The sequence below is a fragment of the Larus michahellis genome, chromosome 1 (genome assembly GCF_964199755.1).
Source record: "Larus michahellis chromosome 1, bLarMic1.1, whole genome shotgun sequence".
Lineage (NCBI taxonomy): Eukaryota > Metazoa > Chordata > Aves > Charadriiformes > Laridae > Larus > Larus michahellis.
Window position 1 is genome coordinate 88,018,810 of NC_133896.1, and position 14,197 is coordinate 88,033,006.

Genomic DNA, 14,197 nt, shown 5'->3' on the forward strand with positions numbered 1-14,197 from the left:
TCTGACTGGGTGTTAAATGTACTAAAAAACAAAAGCAAAGCGGCAGCCAATGGACCCAAACTCGAACCTTGCTATGGAAAACAAATAGAGAAGACATAATATCAAGACAGTAGGTATGGCCACAGTAGAAAAAAATTGCAGAATGCTTTTATAAGCAGTTTTTGATTTTCTCAAAAAGACAAAAGAAAATAATATTAAGGAGCACATTTATTTATTTTGATTCTACTGAATTCCAACAGCTATGTCTTAAATTCTGCTTGGAACTACCTCGGATCCATTTTGAACCCCCAAAAATAAATTCCTCTGCTGTCCTTAGCATCGTTTACTTATTTTGAGATGCACTACATCGTTATGCACAAAGTAGACAAAAGTACAGTTTTTCCACTGCATGAATATTTTTCCTGCCGTTCTTAAAAATAGTATCCTCAAAATTCACTAGCAAAAAAAGTTAAATGAAACAGATCGGGGCGGGGTGGGGGGGGAAGGAGGCGGGGGGAGCAACTAAACAATTTCCTACATTAATTCTTACTTTTGTACTGATCTAATGCAGCACACGGATCATATACGAAAGCCGAGATAATTTTCCAGATGCTTTACAATCTCATGTAGACAAAGACACAATGCAGACAAGGCACGCGCTTGCAGCATCCTGCAGCCATTTGGCCATTTCCGTAGAGGAAGAGCGAGCTGTATTTAACATTCACAAAAGCTCCCTGAAAGAAGTCACGGGGACATGACGGCAGGGGAATTACTACTTGAGAGGATGCGGAGGAATCTGTGCTCACCTGACATGCGTGGCAAGGTGGGGCCCCGAGCCCCGGGACATACGCGGGCTGTTGCGGGCCGTGGGTTGCGAGCCCTGGGGACTTCCCACAGAGGCAGCCTGCGGAGAGCTGGTCCTCCCCACCGCCTGGGCTCGGCCTTGGCGCTTCCAACAGCAGCAATACGGGGTTTTCCAGGCCAGGCTTTAATGTCTTGGATTCCGCTGGCCAGTAAATGCATCAAGCTGTCAACTAAGATTATTGTCATGTTCAAAAAAAGATAATAATCTGGCAGTATATTTAACAGGGACAGCACTAAGTGTGCCACGCTCACTTCTGATGAAAGGAATTTTTACGTAAGTGCCTCTAAGCCTGGAATGTAACAGGAAAAACTCAGAATGAGCTTCCCCCAGCTCATCTGTTAATAGCAGTTACTCCCGACTGGACACAAGCTAGACTTTGCTGTAATTTCATGGGAAGTTTGGGATATACACGACATCATTAAAATGGCTCTGTATGTAACACACCTGATTGCAAAGGGAGCCGATCCTTTGTTTAACTTCCATGAAGGACTACCTACATAGCCCACAGGCAGCATCCCTGGGGTGGGTTTCTCCTCCCAGGGCGTTAGTGATCTCAGTAGTGTCAAGAACAAGAGACCTGGGAGATGAGCCGTCAAGCTCAGACAGGTAATACAAAGCCAATGTGGTCACGGCACGAACATCTTCTCCGTTCCAGCAGCTGTGAATTGCTCTTCAGGCGTCAGGATTTCTTGTTCTAAAGAGCCTATCTAGCAAGCTACACCTAATATATATACATATACGCAATTTTCCTATGCAATATGGATTAACACCACCACAAAATACAGAAAAGTCATATGTCAGCATCCCTGTAAAAGTCTGTTATGGAATACTAAATCCAAGCTGGCTGGTGTAACTCGCTCTGCTCCAGAAGTCACCTTGTGCCACGCTTTTCACGCCACCCGGCGTTGCACGAGGCGGGAGACTTCACCAGGGCCACGTTGGCAGCACGGATTGACTGCGTGTGTGGAGGCACCGAAGCGGTCACGAACTGGATGGACGAAGTGGAGACCATAATATTTCTCGTGGGCCAAACTCAGGCGCAGTGTGATTTTGTGGTGGAGACAAGAACACATTAATGCTGCACAAGCTCCAAATAATGGGGGTATCCACAGTGCTGAGAAGCAATTTGCCGTGTTGGAGCGCTGCAGTCAGTCAGCGGCGGCTTCCAAGAGTTACTTGGAAGTTAAGTCACTGTAGTTAGGACAGCTACCCTGGAAAGGCACATGGTATTTCTCTCCACGAAATAACTTTTGTCATCGCTGCACAAGCTTACCCAGCTATCAAATGTGGAAGGTACTGATTTGAAGACTGTTACGAAACTTGTTTGTTCTTCATTGCTATTGTCCTTGGCTGTCGTGCCCTTCTTCTGTAACAGGAGTAACTACGCTAGGATTACCTGCACTATGCTATTTTGCCTTCTCTATCTGCTGATAAATTACAGATCCATCAGGAAGTGATTTTTAAACTGAAGAAGAAGAAAGTAGATCAGTCTATCAGCAAATTTATCTGAAATATTCCTGGCGTGTTATTATTTTATTTGACTAAGGCTATGGCCCAATTACTCAGAACCATCTACGTACACTGAATGCTTACTCAGGCAAAACTGTGCTAATCCCACTAGAAATCACTCTTGAGGCAATTTTTCCTGCCATAAGGCTCGTCCTAGCAGCAGTCCCTGTAGCATACAAGAAGTCGTGCAATCTATGGAGGATGCCTCACTCAGCAGAACAACCCGAGCCCGGCTGCTCCTCCCGTTGGGAATCTGGCTGGCACCTGTGAGCCTTCGCTCATTCGAGTGATTTTTGCCTCTCCGTACTCATCTAGTGTCAAATGAGATAGTTTATCAGGTAATTTGATCCTGTGTAGTATCCGTAATTGCCTGTTATCATTACTCATTCTTTTAATGGTGTGTGATTGTTTTTCCGAGGCACGTGACATCATTCTGTGTGTGACTGAGCAGATGACTTAAAAAAAGCAGACTAATGGGCACTCGGCAGTCTGTACTCGTTCTCGTCATTTTCTTCTAAATGCTCATTTACTTGTGATTCTGTTTCCCCACAATTAAAATGACTTGAACTTAGATCTAATCATTCCAAAGAAAGCACAGCAAAAGCAAAGCCCGCAAAGTGAGCGGATCTCGGCGACAATTTCATCAGCACGTTCTCCCACTTGAACAGCTTTAATGATTTGCCAGTAAAAATTACAAATAGTTTTACTTTGCCCCATTTGCAACAAATGAATCTTCATTGTCACAGGTTTGGATGAGAGAAATATTTAATCTTTCCTATCATTACTGAATTATCTAGTTTTTCTATGCTGATCTATTAAAAGTTAAGACACGTCACAGTGACCATGGCATTAAGCGCTCTTTAATTTTATTATACACAAAACATAAAATCATCTACTGGATCAACGTTCTCATATGACATCAGGACTATTTAAAAAGCTGCTTGCAATTTTCGAAGATTATTTGGGACAATGTAGGAAAACAGTTTTCCAGGAAGTAGTGGTAATCCTTCTTCTGTCCTATTTTTACTCAAAAATGCAGACAGAAGAAGGGGACAGGGGTGTGTGTGTGGTGGTGTGTGGTTTCTCCTTTACAGAAAAAAAGTTTGTAAATTAGTTTGTTCATCAGTTTGATCCTAAAATTAGATTTCTGCTGTCCCAACGTTCTTTCCAGTGCAACTAAATACCACTTACAGAGGAAATAAAAGATCAAAAATGACAGTCTAGAAAATCAGATGGAAACAGTTTTTGTATTTTTGGTACTAAGGCTAATTACTTTTCCTACACTGGCAAGGAAAAGAACTTGACGTTTAAGTAGAGTCTTCTGTCCTCCTTTTCTTGGACTTTGTTGACATAATAAAATGTTTTACTTTCCAATCTGAATGGGAATTACATAGGCCAGTAATCCCTGAAGTCAACAGTATCTCTTGTACTTTCGAGTTTTCCAACATCTCCGTTAGTTGAATGACAAAGGTCACCTGCTATAAGTATTACCTGCTTGATAGCATTTTTCTACGCCAATATGTAAATATTTATTGAAAAGATAAAGACCATAGAGGCAGCCACTGACAACACTGAACATGTTTTAAGCTGATGGCATCCTGAAAACCTGGCTACGTATGGTGTTGGGATGCTCTGTGCCGGGGGAACAAACACCGTCAAGAGGCTATCCTTTAGTCAAATTCTAGTCATGAGAATATCATAAAACTTTCATTTAAGGAGCGAGAATGCTGCAGGCAGAGAAGCTTCCCTGCCACAGAGAATGGAATGAAGACTTCTGTATGTACCCAGTAAAGTTGTTATGGTCTTTTATTTGCAAGGAGCAGAGAGGCGGATCTTTATTAGTCTTATTCAAAGATCGTTCAGGTCAATGGAAAGATTTCCTTAAGCTTCAGCGGCTTTTGTGTAAAAGGAAGCAACAAATGCGCCAATAATGACCAACAAAACAGCAGGCTGTTTTGAGTGGGGAATGTGTGATATATCCATAGAGTTAATTTGCTTGCAGGAGACGTATTTTTGTATATTATACAATTTTTCTGGTAAGCAGAAACCATAGCATGTGTTTGAGTATTTCCCATCTGACTTTCTTTATTTCCTCACATCTTAACAAACACAACAAACCGAAACATGGAGCTAGTTATTTTCCGTTCCGTAATAAAAAAGATAGGTTACTTTGATGCCCAGAAGATACATTAAAACATTCATTTATTTGTGAGAGTTTTTGTGATATTATTACATATACCTTGGTTTGGTGCATAGGAAGCGTGCAGTTTAACATGCTGATTTTATTACCCATTTTAAAAAGGTATGGAGCTTTACTCTGTTACAGAGAGGTGATACAGGTCTGAGTTTCCTGTATATCGCTGAGTAGGGATGAGACTGGAATTTAAGCAATATGCCTTATCCTTGTACGAGGTTAATTTCAATGAGAGGTATTTATTTAATTAGAATCAAACATAATCTTACAATCAAATAATAAGTACAAAAAAGGAGTATTTTCTTAATGTGTGCAATAGCTTGCTGCTCTCTTACTATTTCTGATTCCTTTTGCACTTCCTCTTGGAGCCGTAGCTGAATGGCGCTTTTTAAATACCTAGGCTAAACTTCTCAGAAATGATTAGCAATTCTGGGCGCCTATTCAGAGTTACGCTACTGGGGCCCGAAAGCGAATATTTGGCACTTTCTGACACTCTGACTCCTTCAAGGTAGTTAATATTGAGGTGAAATTACTAATTCTTACCAAACTTCTTCCATCCAAAGATACCATATATTCATCCCAATCAACTCCGACATCTACTTTGTTCCACATCCTCAGTCGCTCTGGTTATCTGGCCAAGGAGCAATAGTTAAGATCTGCCTAAACATTTAGAAAAGTTTTAAATTTCACTAGGCAGCTGAGCACTTTTACACGCTACTTATTTATACAGACAACTACTACATCAGGCTCACTTAATTTGCTCCACCCTATGTCTCTAATCAACATAATAGCTTGTTATTTGTCTTAAACTATAAACCAAATATTTAAAAATAAAACAAACAAAAAAAAAACACTATTGGGTTTTACAAACAAGTATATGACATAATAGCTTGTGGTAATGATTTAGGTTGGAGTGGCTCGCTTGCCTGGGATTTTAAACACTTTCTCAGAACCAGTACTCAGAGACAAAGATGTGAACGTTGACAATGTTACGATGAGATACCACTCCACCCATGACGTAGTTCATCTCCAGTTTCAGGATGGCATGGAAAGGTCCAACGATGGGCCTCACCTGGCGAACTACACCTGTTGGGGTAGAAATAGGTTGCTGAGACTAGTAGGGGAATCAGAAGGGCTTGGATGCACTCCACCCTGCTCCACCTCAGCAAGAGAAAAATTGCCCTTCATTTTCAGTATTGCTGATGGAAAGTTATTTCATCTACTGGACCTGTAAATGGCATAAAGAAAGTTCACAGAATAAGAATAAAATAAAACTTTTGAATCAAAATATTTTGCGGAAGATCTAGAAAGAGCACTAAAATGTTGCCAATGGCAGAAAAGATATATATTCTGAAACGAGAAATTTTTTTTTACCTTGTATTCAGAGCGATAAACTCTTCAAGGCCTGCGACATTGCTTTTTACATAGGACGTAAGGAGACTTTGCCTAGCTAAGCCAGCACACACACTGCCCTGAGGAGTACATAAGCACGCGCACCTGGGAATGCCATGCAATTTCTGGTACCGTGTTGAAAACCACTTTTCATTTGGAACAGTAGAAACTATTTGTAACAGCAATTACGACGCAGCAATAAAATCAGCACCTTCCCTATAAATATCTCGTAACACTAATTTGAAAATTGACAGTGTGTTGCATCGTGGGCGGATAACCCCACTAAAAGCAATCGGAATAAAAGCAGGCGAGTTTAACGAGGGAAGGGAGGCTATCACACTGTCTGTCCCTGTGTCATTCCTCACACGGATGGTGGCCATTCCCTCCCCACCAGCAGGGGCTGATAATGAGGAAAGAAGAGGTAAAGGCAAAGCGAGCTGTGTCTTTTAGAGCTCCGGTCCTTCAGTTTGTTTTACACAGAGGAGACCCAGTGCTGGGGCGCAGCAGGACGGGGACTGCTGGGGGCTGAGTGGTGAGGTCCTCAGGGGGGCTGCAGGGCAGGGCTTCTTCAGCCAGGGCATGTCCCACCACCCCAGCCAGGCAGCAGGGCAGGCCAGGGGACAGCCGGGTTCAAGCAAGGGTCCAGATCACTGGGCAAGTTCATGGTGATGACGCAGGGATGAAGTCAAACTAGGAAGGCGGCATATGGGCCAGGTCCAGAATAAGAGGACCCACAGCTGTGATGGAGCCAGAGACCAGCTCTCTTCCAGCACAGCTCAGGCAGCGACTGCAGCTGACTGAAATGGGGCTCGTGGCCGCTGGGCAGAGTGTGGGGGAGGACCCTGGGGAAGCCCATCTGGGCCATATAGGTTTTGTCGGCACCTTGACACGATGTGGCTAAACCAAATAGTGTTACAGCTTCAGACCTACACAAAAGAAAGTCAACGGGAGCTTTGCCGCTGACTCCAAAGGCTTGGGATCAGCCCATAAACGTGTTCTCGCTTCACAGTTATTTCCTAGGCCCGGTGTAATTAGAGTAGGGGGCTACCAAATGGCTGACATCTGAAAGGATGTATCCAAAAGGTCAAAATCACGTAAACCTGGGGTCAGCCAGCAGGCATCGGGGGTCTGGCAGAGACCCCCTCCTCAGACCCCTCCTTCTGACAACTGACTTAACTGGCAAGGCGTTTGATTCGGAGGGAAATACTCAGTTTAAGAAAGGATTCTTTAAGACGTATCCCTTCTGCATGCTGGGGGTTATGTTTCACAAGCAGGCAGCACACCAGCGCCTTCCCAGAGCCCCAGCCGAACTCCTACAGCAGTCCCCTACGAACACGTTGGCTTGAGATCTGATGGGAGAGATAAACGTTTGCTTATGCAGGCTGTCAGCACCTTTTTCTAGGGCAGTGATGACATTACAGTTTTGTTCTGTTTAAATACCAACTAATATCTTCAGCATGCACTAAAATTGCAAACTTTTCACCACATTCACTTTGCTTGCCATATTTGATGAATACACTTTTTAAGCATCCTTCCCCCTACAATTTATATGTACATACATACATATATATATATATATACACACACACACACATATTTTTTTTTAGTTTTCTTGGCTACTCTCCTGCACCTTGTAAAAATGACTGGGCTTGGCAGATGATATATTGAAAAAGAAAAGCCTTGCTAAAATTGCCCTCCCTTTAGGGTAGCATTTAAAGCATTTTGGTAACAACACATCACATTATTGCAGGCAGTGCTTTAACTGACAACCACGGAAACACGCAGCATTGGAATCATTCAGTATTGGCAAGCTGTTTAACCCACCCTGTTAGCGGCTCCTGCAGTGATCACCAAGCCTCAGATGGCAAAGGTTCCTGTTTCCATTTAGCAACCTTTCACAGTGTTCTACGCTTTCTTCCTCTGCTCCAGTGGAGTCTGCTCTAGTCTAGAAGTGGGGTTGCAAATTGTGTTTTTTTCTGACGTGACACAATTCCTCTCAAGATGGCTTATGCCACAGTATGGCGTCTAACCATACATTATTGATGTCGCATTCAAAGCAATTAGTGACTTTCTCATTCTTGTTTGGATGCATTCTGCTAATAGGCAGAAAAAATGGAACACTTACTTACTTTCAAGGTGGAACGGGCGAATACACTGCGATCCATGTGGCAGTACTTTTCCACACAGTTCTTTTGCTGCAGTTTTAAAATCAAGCCTAATAATGGTCTGAGAAGCAAAAGCTGCACACGTTAAGACAGCTACACTGAAGCAAGAAATTGCAGGAATGTGCAAAGAAACACAATACTCCCACAACATTTATTTATCCAGTTTGTTGTGGCAATGTCCTAGATGTTCCTGAAATGACCACCAGTGCAAAAGAACTATTTCCCTTCCTCTCCTATTAAATAAACAGGATGTTGCAGCCAGATGGGTTCGCACTACAGCATGCGTATAAGGATGCAGTCATTCTAAATGGGCAGAAGAAAAAAAAAAAGAAAAAAAAGACAAAACCCTTGAAATGTTCTACTGGACAAAAGCACAGGACAGGTTTTCAGCTCTTGGAAGACTTAGTCATCGAGAGCTCTCCCATTTTTTTGGTGAAAAGTGCTAAAATGGAAAACCTGAGCATTTTTATCCACCAGCCTCAGGGACAAATGTGGGTGGAAACCATGCAATAGCAAAGCTGCTCAGACCCTGAAACCTGGCTACACATTTACTCACTTCCCAGTGATGCTGTTGCAGTGGGCCTAGGACTTGTCTCAGAAATGCTGTCAAAGGCTACCTGCTATAACCTGTCACTGCCTTCTGACGCTACCTGTGCCTGATTCTCTAATGCCTTGCGCCTGTCATGTCAGGTACGCGGGAGGCACAGCTATTCTGTACCCAAACAAGGCCAGCAGTGCCTTGTGCCTACTCTCACAAATGGACGTCTACAGAAAAAGCTTCAGATTTGGGCCTGGCACGTGTAATTCACATACACGGCTCAACGAATCAGTCGGCATCTTGAGAGCCTTTAGCACAGGACACATTTGAAGATGCCATGTGTGATAATTCTGGATGTTTTTAAGCGACGTGGCTTTATCAGTTACTGCAACATTTGCATAAACATGTTGTTCCACTATGCCTTTTGGCAGACTGGCTGGGTCCAGATTTGTGGTCTGGCATCCTTCAGCACTTATAGATGAATATTGAGTACAAAAATGTACTTTTATAGTAACAGGAAGGTTACAATTTTTAAATGTACTTAAAAGTCAGGAAATGTAGAAATTAGGCAGCTGCTTTTTGATCTCTTTTTTACCAGTCTAAATCCAAAGTAGCTGGATGGAGCCACTCCAATTTGACACGGGGGTAACTGAAGCCTGGGACTTGGTCCTGGATCACTGTAGCAGTACACACTGTCCTGTGAGTTACCCTCCAGAGGATGCCAGAAGAACAATGGTGTTGCTCATTAAGTGACCTGACAACGGAGTGCTCTCCAATACCACCATCAACTGGTGCTCTCTGGGACCAAAGCTGCAGACTCTACAGTTGGTAAGTGGGGTGAGTTTATTTAAGCAAGTTCATCCAAACCCTTTTCCAACAAAATTAGATTTCAGCTAGGTTAGCACAAAAAAATAAGCCAGGAGAATATTTGCCTATACTAAAACAGGGTGAATCACCGATAAAGGACATTTGCGCTGCTGCTGAATCCCATGTGCCAGGCAATCTCGAGCATCTGTGTTGTCTTGCCTACAGGCACACCTATGCAAGCGTGCGATACTACCCTCCACTCCGATGTGCTGCTGTTGCTGCTGTTTGTACTCTTCAGTTCATAATCTGTGACCCAAACACAGACTCAACTTACAGAAAACCCCACATGTCACAGGCCAGGCAGACTACTTTCCATCAGCTCGCCTTTGTTTGGTTTTGCTTTGTTGTTAACTGAGCAGAGATGTTATGGCAGGTCCCAAATCTGCTTGGGTATCTTCATGGTTTGCTGACCTTCTCCTTTTAGAAAACATTTATAAGACTTCTTGCACACTTTGCCCTTATTGTAAACAGGATCTACGCCAATCCTTTCCACCTGCTGATCTGTGTAAGCAAACAGCCCTGGCTTGAGAGGCAGTAAGTTTTTGGATGTCACAGTTATTTCTGCAGTGATTGTCTGACCATGGCCCAGAACTTTTAAAGCTCTGTAATTAATACACTAAGCTGCTCCCTTGCCCTCTTTCTTCTTCTTTTGTGTTTCGTATTTCCATTTTGTCTAAGGTAAAAGTATGTCACCATGTGAAGGCATTAACCTAAATAATATAGAACGCATATTTTCAAGAATAAGAATAATGACAACAAGCAGTATTTTAGAGCCACTGTCATTGGATTACTGATGCTTTGCTTATCAAAGAAGATGGGATAAATAAGACAGCAAGGTTAATATTGTTAATCTTCCTAAGCCTTTCAGCAGAATTTCTATTATTGTAATCAGATGCCACAGGTATTCCTTGGCTTGTCTATACCTCTTTAAGATATCATTACATTTCTCTGCTTTGAAATATGTGAGACCCTCAGGCAATTCACCTCTGTGTCTGGTTTCTGCTTGTATTTTTGCATCATGCAGCTGATTTGCTAAGAAGCTCCATTTCGAACTTAGGAGAAACACTGCTGTTTTGTCAGCACGTTAACCCATTCTGGATGACAAGTCCCCATGTTATCGTGTATTAACATTTTGTCTCCAGAAATCCAGACTCCTCATTCTGACTTCTGTGCTAAGCTCACTGCCCAGTATGCCGAAAAAGCACTTGCAAAACTCTTTAAACCACTTTTTTTAAAAAAAACCCTTCTCTTCTTTTTTTTCCACTACTAACTACAAAATCTGCAACAATTACACTTGCAATGAATCTGGGTTATTGCGCTCCTTACACCTGTTGCTGAACACGGCATTTGCATTTTCTCTAGAGAGAGTTCCTCTAACAGAGACCTCCACAGTTTGCCAGAAAGCAGAATCAACAAAGCTTATTTTCACACTGCCATTAGAAATGGCTGGTTTGGGTTGGTAGAGACATGCATTATGTTATGTTTTCTGTTCCAGGGGTGAGAGTCGCAAGATTTTCCACAGGGATTGATTCTGGAGTCTAGACAAATGTTTAAATCTATATCATCGTAAGAACTCGGCGCAGACGTAAGTTGCACCCATTCCTCAAAAAGAGAGCCGCAGATAACCTAAACTTTTGAGGACTCCCCCAAAATCGAGCTGGGAAATGTTAGTGGAGCAGGCAAGGAATCAGGGGCTGAAGGGAGAGGCAAGAGGGACTGCTGATTACTGGGGAGCTCTATCTGCTGACTGCTGGAAGAAGAGGGGATGTGCTGAAGTAAACCTCCTCTTGCCTTACCTGCATATGCATACGCAGGCATATGTGTTTGTGTATATATAAACAACCAAAACTACTGCCAAATCAAGAGTTGTTCTTCCAAATAACCTGTGGGCTATGCTCAGGAAAATACAATAAACACAGTTATCAAAAACGTGATCAATCCCCTCAACCGCATTTCAAGCTCTGTGTTAAGTAACAAGCAGAAGAGCTCTTTTCCTCTTACCACTTTCTCATCTTTTCCCCCGTGCACGGGGTTACAGCTGTATTGTTTTGTTCTGGTCACCACATGCCAAAGGATAGTAACAAAACTACCTTGGGGTTTTTTTTCCCCTTTGGGCTCACAGCGAGCACACTGTCTCCTTTCTGTGATTCTCCTCAGGTGGCAAGTTAACAGAGAGACATGTGGTTTTTTACTCTCAGTCGAATCCAACAGTATTGCCCCTTTTTCATTAGTGCAAGACATAACCCTTGACAATATGGGCAGGCACCAATTTAGCCCGTTTTTTCTGGGAACAAACGATTTATTTAGGAAAATTTGCTGCATTTTTTTTTTTTTCACATTGTTTAATTGTATCATCTGTGGTCAGCTCAAAACTGACCACAAACTGGCTAAACTTGGGACGGATGGTGTGGAGTTACTGGGAGAGCATGAAGTGGTAAAAAGAAGAAAATCCACTTTTCCGAATCATTAATCTATAGTAAACGTATTAATCCGGTCCTAAATAGAACAAAACACATCTTTTTATTCATTCTGAGATCTATTTTAAATTTAATACTCTGTAAAAAGTATCTAAAATAATAAGAATGGGATATACATTTGAAATACCAAAGGCAGTCAGACAAGTCTGAGCATAGCTCATTGTTTGCTTTTCCTTCAAAATATGCACACACTGCTATTAATTATTTTTCTTTCGTGTTTGCGTCCTGGTCATGCATTATTAAAATTAACTTTCACAAATCAGAAACTAACAGGACAACTGAGAATTAGTTTTCATTCACTTGACTGCAAGTGGAACTACCGACCATATAAATATATATATATATAAAAAGAATATTTTCCACTAGCTAGAATTAACAGAAACTTGCTATAAGAAATATGATTTGAATTATTGTGTGGAATAAGGCTCCGTAAGAATGTTATTATCAGGTCCATTGGGAAATACAGTCATAGACAGCAAAAAGTCTGGGAATGAGGAGAACTTAAGAATCTCCTGGGATCTTCTTGGTAGTTCTTATGTGTGATGATGTTTCTTTGCCCCCGACGCACAGCCTGTTCCACTGGCTGCCTAGCTCTGTTGCCCCAGGCAACTTCTGGTCAAGTACACGCCAGCAAGGCAGGCAGGAGAGCAGGGCCGAAAAGCTGAGGAGGGTATGAGGCTTAGCAGGTAAGAGGCAGGAATACATACTAGGGCTGAAAAATGCGGACTGTTTTCATGCAGCATGTATGACATATTGGTAGCAATACACTCATTTCTGTTCCTTATGAGATAAATAAAATCCCATGCGAGATGCGTAAGAGCGCAAGCAAATGCGTTTTCCCCCTCAGTTTCCTAATCCTCAATCTATGAGTCTACAGATCTCATTGTAAGTGAAAGCTAAAATCCATCGTTAAACGTGCCCCCTTGGAAAAGGATCACAGGAAGGCTCGCCCAGAGGACGTGCTGTTACACAGTGAGAGGCAGTGCTGTCTGTTTTCACAGACAGGGAACTTTTGGGATGAGCTGCTAGTGACACCTACAAGAAAGAGATTTCAATGACATAAAACCCACCTAATAATTTTTCCTCTACCTCTTTTCCTTGTGCTCTAAATGGATACTTGGAACGTGAAATGATTAATTTGGAAAAATTCAAGTACCAGGGAATGCGATGAGAGCTGTGGAGCTGGAGCCTAAACTCAATTGAAACTCAGGTAATTCATTGGGGTTTATATTAACTTCCAAGTAATCTCAGCCTGTGTTCTGCAGTCCTACATTTGGCTCCTCTTGGATCTCTGTTCCACCACAAAACCCACTCTGGTCCCTTTTCCAGCCTTGTCAGAGACGAGCAGTCCTAGCTGCCACGACGCAACAGTAACTACCCTTTTTTAAGCGGTGGATCTTTGGGAATCAGAAAAATAGCCTTTAAATAGCCTGCTAGGCTGTGCCAGGCCATGGGTATGTATGACTATGTGCAAAGGACGGACACAGGCTCTCCCCTAATGTTGGCAAACTTCTTTAATCCCATGTGTGTGCTGCAGTAGTGAAGCCGAGAGGTGATCTCGGCCTCCTGGGACCTAAAGCCATTGCATGGCTATTAAAAGGAAAGTAGCCCGAAACACCAGCACACCAGCAGTAATGTGTGGTGAACAACTTTTTGTAGGGGAAAGGCATGTTTATGAGTTTCCCTTAAGCAATGCAAGAAGACTGATCTCCTCATGTTAATGCAAGATCCTGGACTATAATTTCAAGTTTGCTTTTCTCCTCAAGGCCTCTTGCTTTATACTGCTGGCCAAGATTTTCAAAATTAAGAGTAAACATCTCAGATGCATCGGTGTTACTTAAGAGCCTAGTCACAGTTTCAAAAGAGATGTTCAGGCAATTAGGAAGTTTAGGACTAGGGAAATGATCATTGCAGTGGCTATTTTAAAAGGCAAAGCTGATAGGATCATTCCAGAAATGAGCAAGAGAAAAAAAAATCCAGCCATGAATAAATGCTTCCTTGGATCAAACCATAGGCAATGAGTTGCAGGTTAAGCTTGAATACCAGACTATCTCAGTCTACAACATGTAAATACATATCTATACTGTGAAGCCAAAACTATGTAGCCAAAATGTTTTTTGGCTCTGTAGACCTCAACTCAAAGAAGTCATGTTAAGATTTGTAAGAAAAAAGTTATTTCTTATTCAGGATTCATTACAAATATAAAAAGTT

The 14,197-nt window shown here is 42.3% G+C and overlaps 1 protein-coding gene across 2 annotated transcripts in view; it reads right to left on the bottom strand.

Annotated features, from left to right (window-relative positions):
* Positions 1 to 3,197: 3,197 nt before the first annotated feature.
* FBLN1 (fibulin 1) overlaps positions 3,198 to 14,197 on the bottom strand; it is an 84,254-nt gene continuing 73,254 nt past the window's right edge. For both annotated transcript variants that reach the window (XM_074590407.1, XM_074590427.1), the window contains exon 17: positions 3,198 to 5,633. In XM_074590407.1, the coding sequence (XP_074446508.1) occupies positions 5,494 to 5,633 (140 nt within the window). In that variant the 3' untranslated portion in view covers positions 3,198 to 5,493. The remainder of the gene's footprint in view (positions 5,634 to 14,197) is intronic.